Source organism: Lactuca sativa, chromosome 5 (genome assembly GCF_002870075.4).
Source record: "Lactuca sativa cultivar Salinas chromosome 5, Lsat_Salinas_v11, whole genome shotgun sequence".
Taxonomy (NCBI): domain Eukaryota; kingdom Viridiplantae; phylum Streptophyta; class Magnoliopsida; order Asterales; family Asteraceae; genus Lactuca; species Lactuca sativa.
Genome location: NC_056627.2, coordinates 180438965 through 180459409, shown reverse-complemented (window position 1 = coordinate 180459409; position 20445 = coordinate 180438965). Strand labels below are relative to the sequence as shown.

General features: G+C 35.2%; 2 protein-coding genes across 2 annotated transcripts; one reads left to right on the top strand and one right to left on the bottom strand.

The window, feature by feature from the left end:
- Window positions 1-2680: 2680 nt before the first annotated feature.
- On the top strand, window positions 2681-3857 carry LOC111897638 (polyubiquitin). Its single transcript, XM_023893598.3, has one exon. It carries the CDS (start codon window positions 2833-2835, stop codon window positions 3751-3753), a length of 921 nt encoding a protein of 306 aa, XP_023749366.1. The 5' UTR covers window positions 2681-2832; the 3' UTR covers window positions 3754-3857.
- Window positions 3858-9521: 5664 nt separating this feature from the next.
- LOC111897637 (lysine-specific demethylase JMJ26) lies at window positions 9522-19549 on the bottom strand. The gene is made up of 14 exons (XM_023893596.3): window positions 18317-19549; window positions 18090-18220; window positions 17900-17996; window positions 17659-17800; window positions 17205-17268; window positions 16391-17105; window positions 15874-16203; window positions 15282-15459; window positions 14565-14707; window positions 12154-12226; window positions 11983-12068; window positions 11236-11355; window positions 10432-10496; window positions 9522-10109 (listed from the first exon to the last, which is right to left on the bottom strand). The coding sequence occupies exons 1-14, from the start codon at window positions 19280-19282 to the stop codon at window positions 9704-9706; spliced, it is 3516 nt and encodes a 1171-aa protein (XP_023749364.1). The 5' UTR covers window positions 19283-19549; the 3' UTR covers window positions 9522-9703.
- Between the last annotated feature and the right edge of the window lie 896 nt (window positions 19550-20445).

Here is a 20445-nt window from a genome sequence, read left to right as displayed (position 1 = left end):
ATTACAAGGACAGAGATTAACGTCAGTGAGATCCTTGAATGGAAGGATACCGTCGATCAGTTCGTTGCAGAGATTAGTAACATGAGTGATGGATTGAAGGAGACCATCAGTGTCATTAAGGAAGAAGAGATTAGTGACTTGGTTAATAAATTAATTAGAAATCTAAGTAAATGATTTATTAATGTATTGTGGAAATAATATATTAATTAGAAATCATATCGTTTAATTAATATTTAATCAAAAATTAATTTGGAATTAATTTTGGGATTAAAGGAATTAATTGAAACCGCACAGACTAAATGTGACAATGTTCAATAGTTGAGCATTGGGCAATTCTAGAACCTCCCTATAATAGGGAGAACGAATTCTAGATGCTCCTAGGGTTTCCTTGGGATCTAAGAGTGTCTTGGATGCCTTAGGAGGAAGTTATGGGAATAGAATTATCTTGGATACACCTGCATTATCCAATACCTTCCTAACACCTATATAAAACCTCCATAGGGTTAGATTTCATCCATGAACTCCTCAAAAAGGCTTAGAGCCAAAATTCTTCTTCCATTCTCTCACTCACTCTCTCTCTCTCTCTCTCTCTATATATATATATATATATATATATATATATATAGTATTTCTTGGTTGCTTGAGTTTGTTTGTGAGCCATTAGAGGCGCAACACTTGTGGCGCTTGCTATCAAAGGTCTTTCAAGCAAGGAATCAAGATTTTTTACAACAACTATGTGAAAAGGTATGTTTCATAACCCTTTACTATGTGAATTTTGATTATACACTAGGGATATAGGGTTTATACTTTATGTTCATAGTTTGCATGTTCAATTTGAGAAAACTTAGATCCATTTAATTTAGGGTTGCATGCACACATATAATATGTTGTTATGCTCAAAACTAGGGGTGTCGATCGGGTAAAATTTTCGGGTTTCAGGTAGAACGGTTCGGGTAGAATGGGTACTTCCTTAAAAAAATACCCGATACCCGACCTATATTGTATTTGGGTTTTCGGGTTTCGGGTATTCAGGTTTTAGGTCGGGTCGGGTAATTATTGGGTATACACGAAAGTGTTTCTTTCTTTTTTTTTTTTTTTTTTTTTTTTTTTTTTGCATTTTGGTTGGTTTAATAAAAAATTGGGTAGCAAAGTATTCCATTTCAAGTTAAAGAAGTCAAAGGTATGTGAGTATTTTGAGGAGCATACGCATGTCATTCTAGTCTATTGAATTTCGAGGAAATTAACCCCATGTTTAAAACACATACTTTGAATCCAACTAATTTTGGGTTATATTGTAATCTCAACTACAATAATTTATCTTGTTTATTATTGGATTGAATAACTCTTATTGGGTTTATATTGGATTCAAAACCAGAATCTGCTGCACCATTTCATTGTTACTGTTGTATAATGTATGTTCATGATGCATGGCTAGTGAGAATATGCATTAGGAGAATTTTTAGCCTATAAAGAAGATGGAGGTTGAGAATTGCATCTTTGAGGATCGGAATTCGGAACAAGAAATATGGAGCATGCCTGTGTTCGTTTGTGTCAATCAAGAAGAAGTAAAGGGTTGTAATATTTTTTCAAGCGTACTTCTGCCTCCTGTTACCAATAGTCCAATACCCTATATAATATATGGGATATGGGATATACTAATATTTAAATATACTATGTATTATTTTAAAAAACAAATTTGAGTATTCGGGTATACCCGAAAATTAATATTCATACCTAAAACCCGACCTATACTATTATCGGGTTAACCTATTAACCGAATGTTCATACTCGTTACCCGCTCTACCCAACCCATTCTACCCGAATTCAGAACGGATCGGGTGCGTAGAACAGGTTTCGGTTATTTTCGACAAGCCTACTCAAAACCCGTCACCATTCACCTTAGCCTTAGGTATATATGGACTCGTCAAGGTATCAAAGACGATGGTTGTTATGGATGGTGGTGGCAGTCCAAATTATAGCATCTAAATTATCAGCGTATAAAAAAAGCAAAACATCAATAAAGATAAATTCATTTAAAATTTCAAATCCTATTGAAAACTTAATTAAAATCCATAAGTATTAAATTGAATTCATATTCCCTAATTCAGTGTCAATCAGACCATGGTTGTTAAAATCTCGATTTTGATATTACGATTTTAAAATCCTATAAGTGAGAAACAATCCCGATCTCGCGTCTATATTTTTGTTATATAGCCGAGTATCAAAAAATCATCTATTCAACTTGAAAGCAAGCGTCACAAGTTATAAGAATCCTTCTAAAACATCATCATTTTATCAACTCAACACGAGTAGACAGTGGACACCCAGAATAATCCGATTGTGATTTTATGTCCTACTTGTAGATGATCAAAATGATATTATATTTAATTAAGATGATTTATTCTTAATGTTTACGGTTTGTACCAATAAAAATTATGGGTGTTATTTAAGAAGTTAATGTTGATTACAATATCTTGTGAAGACATACGAATATGAATTTATTTTAGTAGGATTTACTATTACGATCTAAAACAATTATAATTTTAAATAAGATCTTGATTTTGACCTTTGAAACGGAGGACCTTAAAAAAATTGAATTCAATTGCAATGGAATGATGAATGGAAACGTCTAGAATTAACTTGTAAAACACGTTATTAGACGCCTCTAGGACGTGCCGGAAGCTTCGGTACTGACCCCAAGTCCCCAACGACGCCACTTTTTGTTACCTCCCTGACTATAAATTGAGACCCGTTCTCTTCTTTCATCCATCAATTCATTCGATTCATATCAAGATCAATCCATTCATTCGATAATCCTTCAAAGTTCAAAATATGCAGATCTTCGTGAAAACCCTAACGGGGAAGACGATTACTCTCGAGGTGGAGAGTTCCGATACCATTGATAATGTCAAAGCCAAGATCCAGGACAAGGAAGGAATTCCTCCGGATCAACAACGGCTCATCTTCGCCGGCAAGCAGCTCGAGGACGGCAGAACCCTAGCCGATTATAATATCCAAAAGGAGTCCACCCTTCACCTCGTCCTCCGTCTCCGCGGCGGTATGCAGATCTTTGTCAAAACCCTCACCGGCAAGACCATTACCTTGGAAGTCGAGAGTTCTGATACAATCGACAACGTTAAAGCAAAGATCCAGGATAAGGAAGGGATCCCCCCTGATCAGCAAAGGCTCATATTCGCCGGGAAACAGTTGGAAGACGGCAGAACCCTAGCGGATTACAATATTCAGAAGGAATCGACTCTTCATCTCGTCCTCCGCCTCCGTGGTGGAATGCAGATCTTCGTCAAGACGTTAACCGGGAAAACAATCACTCTAGAGGTTGAAAGTTCTGATACGATCGACAATGTCAAGGCTAAGATTCAAGACAAAGAAGGGATTCCACCGGATCAACAGCGTCTGATCTTTGCCGGGAAGCAGTTGGAAGATGGTAGAACTTTAGCTGATTATAACATTCAAAAGGAATCGACTTTGCATCTTGTTCTGAGATTGAGGGGAGGGATGCAGATTTTTGTCAAGACATTGACAGGGAAGACGATCACTCTAGAGGTTGAGAGCTCGGATACGATTGATAATGTCAAGGCAAAGATTCAGGACAAGGAGGGTATTCCGCCTGATCAACAGAGGCTTATATTTGCTGGTAAGCAGCTTGAAGATGGGCGGACTTTGGCTGATTACAATATTCAAAAGGAGTCCACTCTGCATCTTGTTCTGCGTCTTAGAGGTGGTGTTTTCTGAAAAACAATCAATCGTTCATTATGTTTTTTTATTAAGTAACGTGAATACTTGATGTTTTATGTAACATAGTTTGCTATTTCAATGATATCATGGTTTTTATTTAATGATTAAGCTTTTGCTCTGTTTTATTCAAATGTCAATAAATGAAACAAAAACAACTAAAATTTTCTCATCCTAAAAATGAATCTGTTTGCACTTCTCATAAAATGAATCTGTCAATTCTTGAAATAATAGAAAATTTTACACGATTCATAAATAAAGTAGATTCACATTTGACAATAACACCCAGTGAGGGTTTGAGGTGTGAAGCTTTGATTAATATATAAATATCTAACACAGTTTTATCTTTTTATTTGATAGTAAGAAACCAAATAGTCAGAATACCTTGATTACTTTTCTCTTTAGTCCCCGTATTCTTTTACATTTGAGGCCCTGAAATGACAAACATGCCAAGTTGATGATTTTATTTTACAATGCATCATAATCAAGTGAAGGTTGCATTCTTTTTAACACCCTCACTCAACCTAAACTTTTCACATAAATAATTATGCTGATGTGTTGATGATTTGCCACGTGTTCCACAGTGTCAACTTTGACCGTCTTTACTCCATCCACCATCAAATATCAAATACATTGACCCTTTAATCACATTTATCAAATGGATATCAATCTCAACAAGACTAGTTTGTATATGCCACAAAGGTTAGAAGGTAACGAAATTGCATATTTGTTTTCACAAAATACATCAACATGGAAGATGCAAAAGCTCTATATTCTACATCAGTAAAGGAGATAAAGCGAGCATATTGTAGCAACCTTCTTCCCACAATGAGTATTGACTACGGCAAGTCTTTGTGATCTGGGTGCTTGACTTTCTGTCATCATCACAACTACAGACTTCTTCTTAGTTACCCAAAAAAAACATAATTTAGAGCTGAAGGTAGCCTTTTTGATTTGCTTATATATTAAATAGGTAATTACATTGATTAATATAGAAAACCTAAGAGGGACGATCTGAGGGAAACATATGTCTTTTCCTTAATGACAACCAATACATTCACATTATCAATATTTCCATCTACCATAAACCTATAAAGATCTTGAAACTTTACAACAACTGCCCTTCTTGCATAAATACTTTGGCCTGAGAAAGAGGATTTCTGTTTGAATTGATAAGGCTAAACCTCTATTTAAATACTTTGTGTTGTTGTTGTTGTTGTTGTTGATATTGTTAGGGTTTGTGTATTAGGGTTTCATATAGTTCTAGTGTTGTTTGAGTCTTAATACGTTTTTCTCTTTTCTTGTTTTCTATCTATATTTATGAGTGTGAGGGAATGTAGATAGGTTTAGTATGTAAGTAGCTTGAAAACCAAATGGTTCATATTTTATTAATAAAAGGACTATCGATGTTGTAAATTGTTTGACTTTTTTACAAGGGGGTCCGTTTTTACATACGCTTCAGTTTGCTATCGGCAATCGGCAATCTTGTAATCCAAAGCCAAATTCCATTTTTGTTCTAATTCCAAGAGCTCAAGCTAAAACACTATATACGGTGAACTTGGTTAGCAAAGATTTACAATAAAAGGACATGCTTCTTGATATTGCTATAAAAGAAGTGATTATGTTGATTGAATTCTTCAAACAATTTAGAGAAACATAGTTCTCTAAGGCAATTGATGATGTTAAGGAAATTTTGGTTGAAATAAAGATTGATTCAATATTCCCTCTAAACGTCCCATTCATAGAAAAAATAATGTGATGAGAATCCAAGTAATTAAAATGTTGTACTTTTAGACAATGAGAATTTTAAAGTTAGTTAATTTTATATATTGTTGATCAAGCAGAAGCTTCTCTTAAATCAAGATTTGAACCATTGAAAGAGTATAAAAAGAATTTTGTTTTTTTGTTTCCATACAATATGATTAAATTATATGACAAAGATCTTAAGTTGTGTTGTAGTTGTAACACCCGCAGATTCGAACTAATCAATAAAAACATTATAAGCGTTGAAAATGACTTTTTTTATAGAAGATTATTTAGGATAAAAAAAATTTAACCAAAGTTATAGTATATGTGACAAGGATTTCATACATATAGAGAACACTCAACTCTGACATCATACGAGGAAGTTATGATTTTTCTAATATTTTAGTGTAGTAGTATACGGCTCAGAAACCGAAATTGAAATCGATCGATTGTTAGGAAAAACAATCTAAACAATAGTTGAAGGTCTCGTCATTTACTATATGTCGATATAAAGACAGTCGAGAATGAATATCATATGAGAGAGTTATGAATTTTTAACGGACTTTAACGGTCTAAGTCTGTTAAGAATATAACTTTAAAAATAAAGTCAAAATTAGCCTACTAAGTTTAAATGAAAGTTCTAGATCTCATCGATAGCTACGCTTGGATATAAAACGCGTCAAAAACAGAGCTTGTATGAAGAATATATAAATTTTTAAAGAAAATATAATTTCTCGCGCGAACAGACAACATGCACTGACACTCCACCAGTTTTCCGACACATGTCACCACCCAGAAGCTGTCACGTCACCCGGTCCGACCAATTTCACGGTGTGCACACTTCTTTTCATCCCTATAAATATGTTCGATCATCCACTCGTTTCTTCATCCCACCCCCCCCCCCCCCCCCACCCCCCGATTCTCTCTAAAAACTCTTTCGTATCTTCAGCCCTTTATTCCCTAAATTCATGGCTCCATTTGCAAGGCCCTACAATGCCAGATAGTCGACGAAGTCGATTAGAAGCTCCCGGATCAGATTTATGCCCACATAATTCTCGGTTTTCATCAAAATACTCTGTAATTTAAGCTATACTTATTTTATTCAAGTGTAATTTTTAATTATAGTCATAATCATTATTATGAACCTATAATTAAGATTTATCTGTGATTCCAACATGATTATACTGATTGATCTACTTACGGGGATGATTTCTAGGCTAGATTTAGTGAGTTGTTTAAAGTGGGATTTCCAAACAGTATATTTTGTATACCAAGCGGATCTTACCTTCGATATGATCCTATCTGGTTGTTCCTTACTTGATAGATCTTGATGTAGACATTTGGATTAGTGAGGAATCTAGACTATCATTAATCGCCAGAAATATAAGACTAAGACTTAGTAATGTGAACCTAGGTCACGCCAGAGGAAAAGATAAAGTACCACGGCGAAATTCTGCTCAAATTATGAGGCATCCACTTTTATCAAGTAAGTGCATAGTTACTTTCATCTTACACACAAATCTAAAGTATTTAGATAATTAAAGTGCTTTATGTGCTTATTATCCGTTATTGAAACCTTTTGTGTTAGATGAAATTATATAAGCCCATTTTACTTAACCATATATGTATTTTTTATACTTATAATATATGGGGTAGTGAAGGGTAAAGAGGGATGAAAATAATAAAGAGAGGTCGAGACTTTTATAGTACTACCAAACTAGTAATGTAGTTACCTAGTAGGATATTGATGATGACCACAGACAATTCTATATAGGTCAGGTCAAAAACATGGGAAGGCACACGACCTGTAGATGTTTAAAAGTCAATATGGATAGGGATGTAACCTGTAGATGTTTACAAGCCATATACAAGCAGGTTTACCACCTGTAGGTGTCAGTCTATCACACATGGGGATGTTTACAACCTGTAGGTGTTAATAAATCATTATGCGGGCAGGTCTACGACCTGTAGGCATTGAAGACTTTGTGCATGGACGGGTCTATAACATGTAGGTGCTATTGAACTATACATGGGCAGGTCTTTGACCTATAGACGTTAAGGAACTTCATACGGACAGGACTACGAACCGTAGGTATGAATTATCCATGTGGGTACTCTATTCACCCCATGATTACCTTATTAACACATATTGCTAAGGAATCCCCGAAACAATATTATTCACTTAGAGATCCTCTAAGATAGATCCCTTGAGATTATCAGTTAGGATCAAGAAGTGAGAATAACATGAACGGATAATCGGGTTAATTGTATGATGCAAATTATAAAAAATTGTTTATAATATTGTGGGTTAAAAACGTCTATGTATTCACTAGGTTTCCCAACCCGACCCACTCAGTTTTTTTGTAGCACAAGTAAAGGTACGAAGGTATTTACCATTTGGACCTGATGAGAGTTAAAGGAAATGTAGGCCATTAGATTTTGTAAGGTCAGTAATAATCGTGTTTATGCTTATTTTCTTGTATCAGTTAAGACATCATCAGTCTTAATAAATCAATGGAACATTTCTCTGGAAATACTTTTTATGGGACATATTCCGCTATTACAAATGAACTCTGTTATAAAATAAGCATAACTAAAAAGATATTTTTTACTATGAAAATGGAGATGTCATGATTGGTATCAGAGCATTAGTTTAAGCGAATTAGGAATTTTTATGATTTCTAGACTTAAAAACTTAGAATGTTAAATGATGATTGTGAGATGCATGTCTATTATATTTTAGGTAGTATACCTAAATTTACACGAGCACTAGAATAATTTAGGAATAAAATGCCTAAATTGTTATAATGTGCTAAAATGATTTGTATTATAGCATGCCTTAGGTTGTCAAACTTCTATGACTTAACTTAAATGAAAGGCATATTGCTGACCATAACCTGTAAATAGGAAATTTTATGTGTTCAGGTTTCTAAACGTTTCATCTTTTTTTGTATTTTGTATTCTGTGAAAGAATTTAAAACATGCATATCTCATCTGTTTAAAGTTGTATTGACATGTATTTTTTTTTCAGCGTGTAGTTTAGAGTTTGTATATGATTTTAGACTTCAAATTTATCGTTTTTGGTTTTATATTCAATGAGTTACTATCCCCCGGAGTCATGATGTCATAGCTTGAATTTTTTTAGTTTTTCGACTATTTTTTTGTATTTTGTATTATGTGTAAATTTGAAAACATACATAATCTTTTTCGTCTGAAATCATTTTAGCATGCACTTTTTTTTTCCAACATGTGGTTTAGAGTTTGTATATGATTTTAAATTATAATTTTATCGTTTTGGTTTTATTTTCAATGACTTATAATAGTCCCCCGAAGTTGAAATATCAAAGCTGAAATTTTTTAGTTTTTCAGGTATTTTTTTGTATTTTATATTTTGTGAAAAATTTTAAAATGCATATCTTATTCGTTTGAAGTCGTTTTGGCAATGTAGTTTTTGGTTTCATATTCAATGATTTACAGCCCCCCCTCCCCCCAAAAAAAAAAAATCGCAGGACCAATCATTTCTACCAAACCACTTTGGTCCAAAAACCAGTTCCGATCCAATCCAATGCTCACCCCTATAAGAGATTCAATAGTTGTCCTGGTTGCGCCTGTTTTGGAATTTGGAAAACGGCAGGACCAATCACTTAATTTGGTCTAAATATAAGATTATTAGTTACAAGCAAAGCTCTATTTTATGAAAAACTCACAAAGTAACCTTCTTTCAATATCCTCATCCACAATTATATACACAAATACAAAAAAGGTAAAGGGTTCAAGGTGAGAACCAAACCAAACACACAAATTTAGCATCGTCCACTCAAATGATCTAGGTTGCTATTCATTACAAACCTTAACACAACTATATAATGGTTTTTTTTTCCTTTTGGATCCAACTAGAGCTAATAAATCAGCCATTATTCAAAAAAAATGCAGTAGGAAGTCTCACAGTATAGCAATCATTTAAAATTTAATGTCACCCATTTCATCTATTTCCAACCAAAATCAAGTGTTAGTCAAACTCATACATACAAACTTTATGTTATATTTGCTTCAGGTATTAGTGTTCCCATTGTATAGGTGGTCCTTTGAGGACCTCATGACACATGTACTTCTATTTGTGTGTATGTCACAATCCCATAGTAATAGACAAAAGTAGGAATCATAGACATGTTTCTTGTAAAACAGCAAAAGATATTAAAATAAACTACAATAGCTTCCCATACAACATTGCCCATAAATGGCACTTAATGTCTTCATCTTCAGGCGACAAGTGGTCTTTCAACAACAGTGTATTAAGATGCATGTGATGCAACTTCTTAGCCTTCATTTCTTCCCTTTTTAGCTTCAAATCGAGTCTTTTTTCCATGATTTCAACTTTTTTTCCCATGAGTTCAACTTCTCTGTCTCTAGTAACCCTAATTGCACGAAGTTGTGCAACAAATTCATCAATAGACAGTGAAGAATGTGCTACCTTAGATTCTTGGTTGGAGTGTTCAGAATTGTCCCCTTCTTCACTTGCTGTGTCATGATCAATATCTACTCCCACTTCTTCACCTCTTGCACCCTTTTCACTATTTTGTGAGGTTTGGAGATTTTCGGTGATTGGAACTCTGTTAACATTCGGAAAAAAGTCCATATTTTCAGAGCATTCAGGGCTTAAATGATCCAGGGAGTCTTCAAGATGTTGAGAGTTCTTATATAAATTTGGATACGTTAGATCCATGGTACGAAATTAAAGAGATTAGAAATGAAAAGTTGTGAAAGTATATGAAAATATGCCGATACTAGGTTGTATTTGTAGAGAAAAATTAAGAATTAAAAAAACAAATAAGTATTATCCAATAAAATAAACCAACCAATAAGAGAATGCCATGTGGAAAGTAAAACCATATAAAAAATGGCTGGCTAAGATATGATATGGTTGATACTTACTTGGGAACAAAATTTTCCAAGTCCTTCACAGCTGCCTCCACTGCATGAACTGCAATTTTCTTCACCTGTAATTAATTAATTAGCAGCATAAAGCAATTGCACGATTACAGTTTATAACAAATAAAGTATGATATGTGGCAAAAAGACCGGTTTGACAGGTTCCATAACGGGTTGAAGTCAAACAGGAGTTGTGTTGACCAGACAACAGGTTAATCCAGTTTTAATAATCTCATAACTAATTAATATATAAAATATGACGGTAAAGTAAAACAATATTATATTTTTGAATTGAAATATTTAGGAGGTTGTACCTTGTCATTCAATCTGTTACCTTTTTCACTACTCTATTTTAGTTACCAATTTGACCTGTTACCAGAAACGTATAAACCCAAATTCCCCTCTACAAATAATAATAACCAGTGGGAAGGGTTTATTAATCCTATATTTTCGACACCATTTCTATAATGACCTCTTACATAAGTTCTATTTCTTTAAGTTCTGTGAAACATGGGGACCATGGCTGTGAACTCACTATTAGGCAGGACCATTTCTATTTTTTTGCAATTGGGCAGGGACTATTTCTGTAAATTTATGAAAGACAGGCCATTTTTGTAATTTTCTATTAAGCAGGGACCATTTTTGTAAAACTGCACAAGCTCCTAAATCTGCCTGTAAAATAGTTATATTTGATAACTGCATAGTGAATGCAACCTGATTACATATGAACCAACAAGAAGTGCAACTTTAGAACTGAAGGATGATGTCAGAATCAATATTGCATAATATAAAGAAGAGATTGTCTACCCCCAACTTATCTTCTTTAGCCCTATGATTTTGGGGAAGAAGGCGGAAATCATCTGTCAACCGAATGCATTCACCAACATTTTCAGGAGAAACAAAGTCCAGTGCCACTTTTATACATGACTGCAAAAAAAACATATTTATACAACACAAAAACAGAGACAATAATCTAAAGACACCACACTAACATCATACGAGAGTTGAGAAGAATCAATAAATTTCCATGAGACATTTAATTCAATAATCAGTTGCTAATGAACTAATATATAGACCTCCGAGCCTGACAACTCTAACTAACCGATATGGTGGGCATAAACATCATTGGTAAGCATGTAAACTTAATAAACACTACCTAAAAAGTATTTTCTATCTCCTATGCATACTTGAACAAGGGAATAAAGTTTTACAGGTAAACATATCACCATATCAACATACTATCAACGAACGATGCTTATGGGAAAAACAAGTATCCTTTATCTCATGCAACATAATGCATTTACAAGTGCAAGCAAACAGCATTTAGATGACTAGAAACACTCAAACAGAGATCAAAGATCAAGAAAAACATGCAGTATCAACGAGCAAGGGATGACCAGTTTTTCATAAAGTAGTACTCACAATATTTTTATGTAAGTCAACAGCATAGTGCACTACATGTTACTCCAAAACATCGAACCTTGATCCCTTTTAATTTCAGACGGAGCAAAAGAATGCAGTGAAAAACAATATAAAAAGTAGTAAGTTATTAACCTTTAAATTTCTAACTTGGTGGGCGCAACCAGCAGGTATAAAGACAGCATCTCCAAGCTTTTGGACAAAGCTCCATGGTTCAATTCCTAATGAGAACAAAAAAAATAAGCACAATCAGAACTTTTATATCAGTGAAAGCTGATATATAGAGCCTTGCACATGCATACTAACCAAACTCTTCCTTGAGCTTCCTTTTATGCTCCATTGTTAAGTAAAATGTTTGGTCATGAAGTGGGTGGATAACCTGGAGTACGTAAAAACAATAGAGCAATTTAAAATTTCACTATTTAGTATTGGGATGCTATACATATAAAAGAATCTCTATTAAGGGACTATGTTTTCACCTTCAAAAGTAACAAGGTTCATGGGTTTTGCAGTTTATTAATAGTTTGTAAAATTTCTGATTGCCGCATATGACAAAAGAAACAATAAGCACGAATGATGCATCTATGATAGACCCTTGTTGAATCTATCATATATCTCAAACATTCTACCACTCACACTAACAGAAATACTTGATAATATTCATAAAGATAGTTTTCTCACAATTCTAGAGGTGAGAGTCTCTCCAATAGAAGAACAATGTTCTCTTACAAATTAATTCTTAGCTATCATTCTCAGCAACTTCTAAGGCTATAAATACTACTACTAGGGCTTGAGGGAGTGGGAGGTGCTAAGCCTTGCCACCTCCCTCGCTAGTAAAGCGTTACACCATCCCTCACCATTCGCCAAAAGTGGCTCGCCAAAGAGGTAATGAGAAGAGAGAGGAAAGAGAAAATGGCTAGGTGAGTTTTGATTGGTTGTTTTATTTTATTTTTCTTTTGTTTTTTTAAGTTTTTTTTTTTTTTCAAACTAAACCCTATTAAAATAACACACCACCACTCCCTACCAAATGCTAAAAATTAATTCCTACGAGAGAAAGCTGATGTGGCAAGGTGCTAGAAGTGTTACCACTCCCCCTAGCCTAAGAATGGGACAAAAAGGGAATGCCAGCACAAACAGACCAAGAGATTGTCCCCCACTAGGATAACCTAGACACAAACAAAGAGACACTTAATTAAAAAGACAAATCTACCCTTATACACCTAGGCTATAAACCAGTAAAGTTGGGGGCTTATCAATCTACATTCAGCTTTACAAGGCGCATAATTTGCTTTCAATCAATAGTGCAAATCTTGGAAGAATATTTGTACGTGTGATCGAATCAGATACGGTTTCTTAATACTTGGTTCATTTCATGAAGAGGTAAAGGCCTCAATTTAAGTGCAAACTACAACCTAAGATAGGAAACCATAAAAGGCCTACAAATATATCTAACACTCCTCAAGTGGGAGGCATTAATCATGCCCAACTTGTGGCAAATAGAAGACTACAAAAGGGAAGTGAGGGAGCAAGCTAAGTTGAAAGCAACGAACAGATGAACAAAAATGAAAAGCTACATAACAACAACAGGTACACAGGGCTGCTAGGCCTGGAACATGAAACAGGAACAGAAATACAAAGATCATGAGGCATGAAAAACAGCTTCAAAAATCATGAACGGGAACAGAAACTGAAACTGATATGAAAAAAGTCAAGAATGGGCCCCTGGAACGGAATCTAGTCAGGAAGATCGAGAATGGGAAGAAGTCATAACAGTCAAAACCATCAACAGGTTCATCCCACCCAGGTTACTGAGTGGATAGTATTACCACGAGGAATTGATGAAACTTGGGACTCGAAACCTCCTTCTTCAGTGTAGGCCATGTAGTCACACCAGCTACAGTGGAAGAGATTTGAGCATGGAGAGGACCGAAGGAGGGCGATTTGGGAAGTGGTACTTGGTGTGCCAATAATTTATAATCCTTGCAATAATAACATTGTATTTGTATCTTCCTTTTCCAGCATTTCTAGATTGCAGATGCCAATGCCACAGCCTCGAATGGTTGAGGGTGAATTTTTTAAGTACAGTTCCCGAGCAAGATGATATGTAGATGCCATGACTATGAGTAGGTGTGACTCAACAGTAAGGGGTGAGCACTAGTAGATGTGAGATAAACGGCATCACGTCCGTCTTAGCCAAACACTCTTCCTAAACTTGCACATCAGGAGTCACAAGGAAAAGAACCAGAAGAACTTCTGATAGCTTAGATACCATGTTGTAGTACTCTGTCTCTGAGTCGCCTTGCTCATGTCGAAAGTAGGAACCAAATACAAAGCACACATGAGATAAAGATTCTTTTGTTAAGAAGGATAGGGTTCCGACAAAGTCAGCTCTGATACCATTTGATCGAATCAAATATGTTTTCTTACTACTTAGTTCATTTCATGAAGAAGTAAAGGCTTCAAGTTAAGTACAGGCTACAACCTAGAATAGGAAACTATAAAAAGCATACAAATATCTTAGGAAACCCTAACAGCATGTATTATTACTATCTACTTGTGGAGTAATGACCTCAATTTATATACAATGTTTGGCCAGCAAAAGGAAACTAAACCAATCATAAGTAAGGACACAGATATAAATCAAGAAACCCTAATCTTAAAATATATGCACGTCTTTATCACTTTGCAAAGTAAACATCAACCAAAGTAAGGATTACCTTCTGCACTGGACAACAATAGACATCCCGAAACTCTGTAAAGTGTTTTTTGAGATATTCCTGGAGTTTAGGAGTATCTTCCCTCCTAAAGATGTCCCACAAAGCACCTCCATCTCCTAGATCAGATCCATCCACACAAGTACCTGAAGTATGAAATATCATATTGGTTATTAACTTCTTCAATAGCTTCAATTTGCTCATTATTGCTAACTTCTTCATTATAAAAATTTACAGTGCATTTATCAGAAGACTTCATTTGTTTCCTGCACTTCACTTTCTTTCCCGCATTTCCATATTATCCTTTCTCTTTCCTTTAGGGGCGTATGGTTTGAGAATGCTGTGACCTGAATTAGGATGGAATGTTATCCATTAAGTTTTTGTGAACTCCAACTAAATTCAGTTTCATACTCAATTACAACCAAACGTGGAACTGGAACATAATTAAATTCCAATTCCAGATAAATCCCCGAAATCCAGCAAACCATACGCCCCTTATCTTCTTGATAGTTATCCAATGTTAAAATCAGCTTATTCACATCTTTCCTCCTTCAACGCACATTCATCTCATTGATTACTAATAGTTGTCATAAGACAACAAGGATCTGCTTTTTGGCTTGTTTCTAGTGTTAACACAGCAAACAGCTAAAGAGTCGTTTTGTCCTTCAACATCAATATCTCATGAGAATCTTTCAACTTTAGATTCAAGACAATCATTACCTAGTGTCCCTTTTTGGAAAGTAACATCTTTCATGTTATCAACATCAAGTTGAGTCTTCCCTACCAGTCCAAAAAGTTCCATCTCATCCTGAGCCCTATGCTGTTGTTTCAATTTATCAATCTCTTTAAGTTGTTCGGGGTTGGGGGTCACACTTGCAGTATGAGTCAACAAATTCACCTGCATATCAACGGAAATTATATTTGTTTAGAAGAATAAGGATACGTATGGGCGTATGGCACACCACAGCTAGCTTATTATTCAAGCTTTTTTAGGTTGTCATGTTTGGGAAACCAAAAAGTAGCTTATAAGCTAGCTTTGTAAAAAGCTACTCAGACTAGCGTTTCAACGAGCTTATCGAAATTTTTTTAGATTCTCCCAAATATACCCTTTATTAATTATAAAGAAACTCAATCTTCTACATGCCCTTTTATGTCATTTTACATATTTCAGCTAGCTTGTCAACTAGTTTTATCAAGCGTCGGTTTTTAATAGCTAGCAGCTAGCTTTTCAGCTAGTCCACCAAACATAGCCTAAATTGAAAGTTTAAATCATTTCATTCATGTTTGGCATAAGTAAATAGCAAAATCATACCACATCAGAATCATCACAATGAAGTTTAGTTACAGAGTCTCCACGCCCCAATTCTTGAGCAACACCATAAGCTATATAGGTTTTAGGGCCAACGTCTGGCTTCAAAGAATTTTCAGGCAACTTGACTGCAAGATTAAGGTATCCATCACGAGGATGTGTATATTCTTTGAAGGGCAAGGAAGTGATGAACTCAACACCATGACGTGGTAACCGTTCTTCAAATAAATTTGATATGGGCCAGGCTTTCAACTTTAGGATATAAGGCCAACCTTCTATGTCATATTTACCCTCCAAATACCCAATAAAAAACTGATGAACACTAATATCAACCTGCATGTTATAAAAAAGTTGATTAGGCATGTAATATATCTCAATCTAGCATTAAGAAAAGAAGTTCAATATGGAGAGAAATATAAGATATTCTCCCAAGCTTGTATGAAGTATGAACTCTTGCACCCACCAATTACCATAGAACACAAATAATATTATATAGAAAAACAGCACATAATTAACCAACCTCACACCAATCCAAACAGTTAACAGCAGTCACATCCAAGAGCCTATCATGGTTGAGATTTGTAATCTGGCGAAAAGCACGCCACATGACCATGGGTTCCCAGCTCAGCCCAAGTGTAGTTTCAAGAACATTACTCACTATTACTGGCTCCCCTTTTGACCAATGCCACTGAAAATGCTTCAAATCTCCAGTTTTAATGTCTATTGCACGTGGACAATACAAGTAGTTGTCATTGGAAATTTCACGAGATGCAGCTTTTCGTAACTGCTGACCACCACCATCTGAAGAACATGTGCACCATTTCTTAGGAATATCACTCATATCTTCCTCAAGTTTGTACATCTTTAAGAACTTCTGTGCTTTCTCTAGCAATTTTGGAACACTGTCAAGTGGTTTTATGTGCATCAACTCTAAAATCCCATGACCACAACCACCCATGGTTTCTGGTGGACAAGGGATTCTGCCATCATCCAGAGACTTCCATTCATGAGTTTGCTTTTCCTTTGGTGCAGGATCTTCAGCAGCCTTCTTTACTTTAAGGCGCTTCCCCCCATGTAAGTAATCAGGACCTGGATCATTAAATTCAAAAATAACTTCTTCCTTGTTTCCTTGAAGGTTGCCATCTCGCAATTCCCAGCAACATTGAAGGCAGAGGTCATAATGACAAGAAGGGCAGCTTCTATGCAAGTCAAAAATCGAAGTTTTACAGCAGTCGCTGCATGGTGTATACATCATGTGAAAATCAAATTAGGAAACCATTATGAAAAAAAACCCTCAAATACTTGAATCATGATCACTGAAATGACATACGTACCAGCGGACGCGTTCATCCACAAAGCACTTTACCTTCTTCAACCGTACCTCTGATAAAGAAGACCCTGTCCAAGAAATAAATTTAGAAAAATCTACATAAAGTATCACTTATCCTTCCCAACCATCATTTTAGTGAACAAACTCACACAGTCACACTATCATCATTCCATCTCACCATCTTTCCGCATTATTTTACTCAATTTTGATAGGAAACCAAGAACTAGCCATACAGATGCATAATTCTTCATGAAACATCTACGCACCAAGCCAACCAAAAAAAGAATTAAAAGACGTTGTCATATGATTCTTTGTTGGCTTTGCAGTTATGCAGCATGAACTATGATCAACAAGACAACAACTTTTCAAATTGAGTGCAAGGTCAAAGTTCATGTTCATGTTCATTCGTTATGAGATGAAATAACATTATTGAGTTAAAAAGATGAACAACCAAATACCTTGAATTTTAGACTCTATTGCTTTCTCCTTTATCTGCTCCTCATTGATGCGTTTCAAGAATGGATAAAGCACATGTAGGATATAAATAGAATATCGAACTTTCTGATCATCATTAGGTTTGAAATCAATCTTCTTTTTCACCTAAAAACCAACAACAGGTTCAGTATTGCATTTCTTTTTTGCGTAAGAGTAAGAACATAAATAAGATCCATAACAAAAGATTAAGATGCAGGAACCAACTTTAGGGTGCACATCACGCAAACAATGTTTACAGTTGCAATTGTCACAGCAAACAGGGCAACACTCAGCAAACATCTCCTCTGTCATGTTAGGGTACCTACAGAACAGAGTAAACAAGGAGAATAAGATGAAAATGCAGTGAAAAAGAGCAAATTCCAGATAACAAAGATAAAGTTTTGACCAATCATACCATGTTGTCATGCAAGGAACACAGTAACGCTTTGTAGTGCATTTCTGACACTGAACAACTCGTCCCTTGTCGTTCCTTTGACACTGATGACACATGTTTGATTTCCCTTGTAGTACATGAACTAGATTTCCCTGTCAATTGATCAAATATGTGCAACAGCAATCAAGCAGATTTTCATGAAATATAAAAAAGAGAAACAAGGAATGAAAAGGGACACAGAATATTACATTTTCATTGAGAACCATGTTCTTGGCATAATTATTCAGCTTGAAACCATCCTTCATGCTGGAGTTGGAAGCTTCATGTTTTCTATCTCTGGAAGGACTTTTTTCAGATTGAATCGTAGCCCCAGTGTTTCCATTGTGCTTTTTCCAACCTCTTTTTCTACCTCTCTTCTTCTTCATCTGAACACCCTGTTTCTCCTCTGCTTCAGGTTCAGAAACCCTATTTTGTTCTTCATTTCCTTTAATAGCTTCATGTTTTCTATCTGTGGAAGGACTTTTTTCAGATTTAATCGCGGCCCCAGTGTTCCCATTGTGCTTTTTCCAACCTCTTTTCCTACCACTCTTCTTCTTCATCTGAACACCCTGTTTCTCCTCTGCTTCAGGTTCAGAAACCCTATTTTGTTCTTCATTTCCGTTAATAGCTTCCTGTTTTCTAACCGTGGAAGAACTTTTTTCAGATTTAATCGCAGCCCCAGTGTTTCCATTGTGCTTTTTCCAACCTCTTTTCCTACCTCTCTTCTTCTTCATTTGAAGACCCTGTTTTGCCTCTGCTTCAGGTTCAGAAACCCTATTTTGTTCTTCAATTCCTTTATCGTCCATCAAATCAGTTCGTTCCTCTTTTATATCCTGATTCTCTTTCTTTTCAGCCAACAATCCCGCTGTGCTACTGCTACGTACAGCATTATAGCATGGAGAAATAAAATTAATTTCGTCTACTTTTTCGTGATTGAGAAGCAGAGTATGAGGAGAGCGCAAAGAAGAAGGTGCACGACAAGCAAGATATCGGTCCCGATCATCAACAGCACGGCGCCGTTTGTGATTATCACCAGCAAGTAGACCACAAACAATAGGATGACGCCGTTTCTTGTCATCAACAGCAACCTCATCCTTCACCACTGTGTCACCGATTTCACCGTCATCTATATTAGCCTCAGTAAGACTCCCGTTCTTCGTAATCGTCGTCGCCATCAATCGACACTAATTCTTGAGAATCGAGAAGAACAGGGGATTCTATGTATATCTAGAAGAGAAATTAGGGTTTTGAATGCAGAATTCTTCTCGCCTGGTGTAGTCCACCTCACATGTTTCACGTACACACAGGGAAGAGGGAGGAGACAAAATGCGCATGAGACGAAGACGATCTCTGAAATTCTGTTGCAGACAAACATTCACCTCCCACCGATCTTACTGGTGATTGGTGTACAACTGTGCATATAAGACAAAAGAGCATTAAATGAAAAGAAAGTGAAGTGAAAATGTATTTGATAGGTGCATGCATTTCAAAGCAACAATAACATGGTTAAAGCTAAACCAATGAGAATTTTTTTTTGACAAGTATATAAATATAGTAGTATAAAGATGATTTCAAAATCATACCAAGTTTCGACTATTTAATTTGGATTTTTCTCCCTTTTCTTTAACAAATGTCGTGAATGTTTTATGAAAATAAAAACTTCTTGGATTAAAATAGTAAAGTCATTTTTTATTATTTGTTAGTCTTCTTTTTTTAATCAGTTTTATTAAGGTTAAAGGGAGTGGGGGGCGCCAAGCGCGCACTCGTTAAAAGTTTGGCATGAACAAAACACCACCTCCTTCATTATGTTAAGCAATGTGTTAAGAAGAGTTTGCTAGTTCACTAGCGAGAAGAGAGAGAAGAAAAGATTTTTTGGAGTTGGCTGTCATTGGTCCTTTTGTATTTGTTTTCTTTTTTTATTTTTTATTTTCTAAAATTAGAAGGCTGTGATTGGTCATCTTTTATTTGCATTTTTGTTTTAATTTTTTTCTCAAAATCCAAATGTATATATTTTTTATGACAAAAGATTAGGTGGAAGAAAAAATATGATATGTCATGTCTTAACATCTCCCTAGCATGCGCCACCACTCCTCATAGCCTAATAATAAATTATATTTCATCTTTTTTAAAATAAAAACGCAAAAAAAATCTTAAAATAAAAAATAACAAAAATGATAAAATCTTTGTTTTCTTTAAATAAAATAATGTGTTTATGGATTTTTATAAGAACTTGGTTACGAATAAAACGATTTGATGAAAGATTAAGTTAATTTGGTTGCTAATATTCTAACAAAAATTGAAATAGATAGATCCAATGAAAGACATAATATTTTTAATA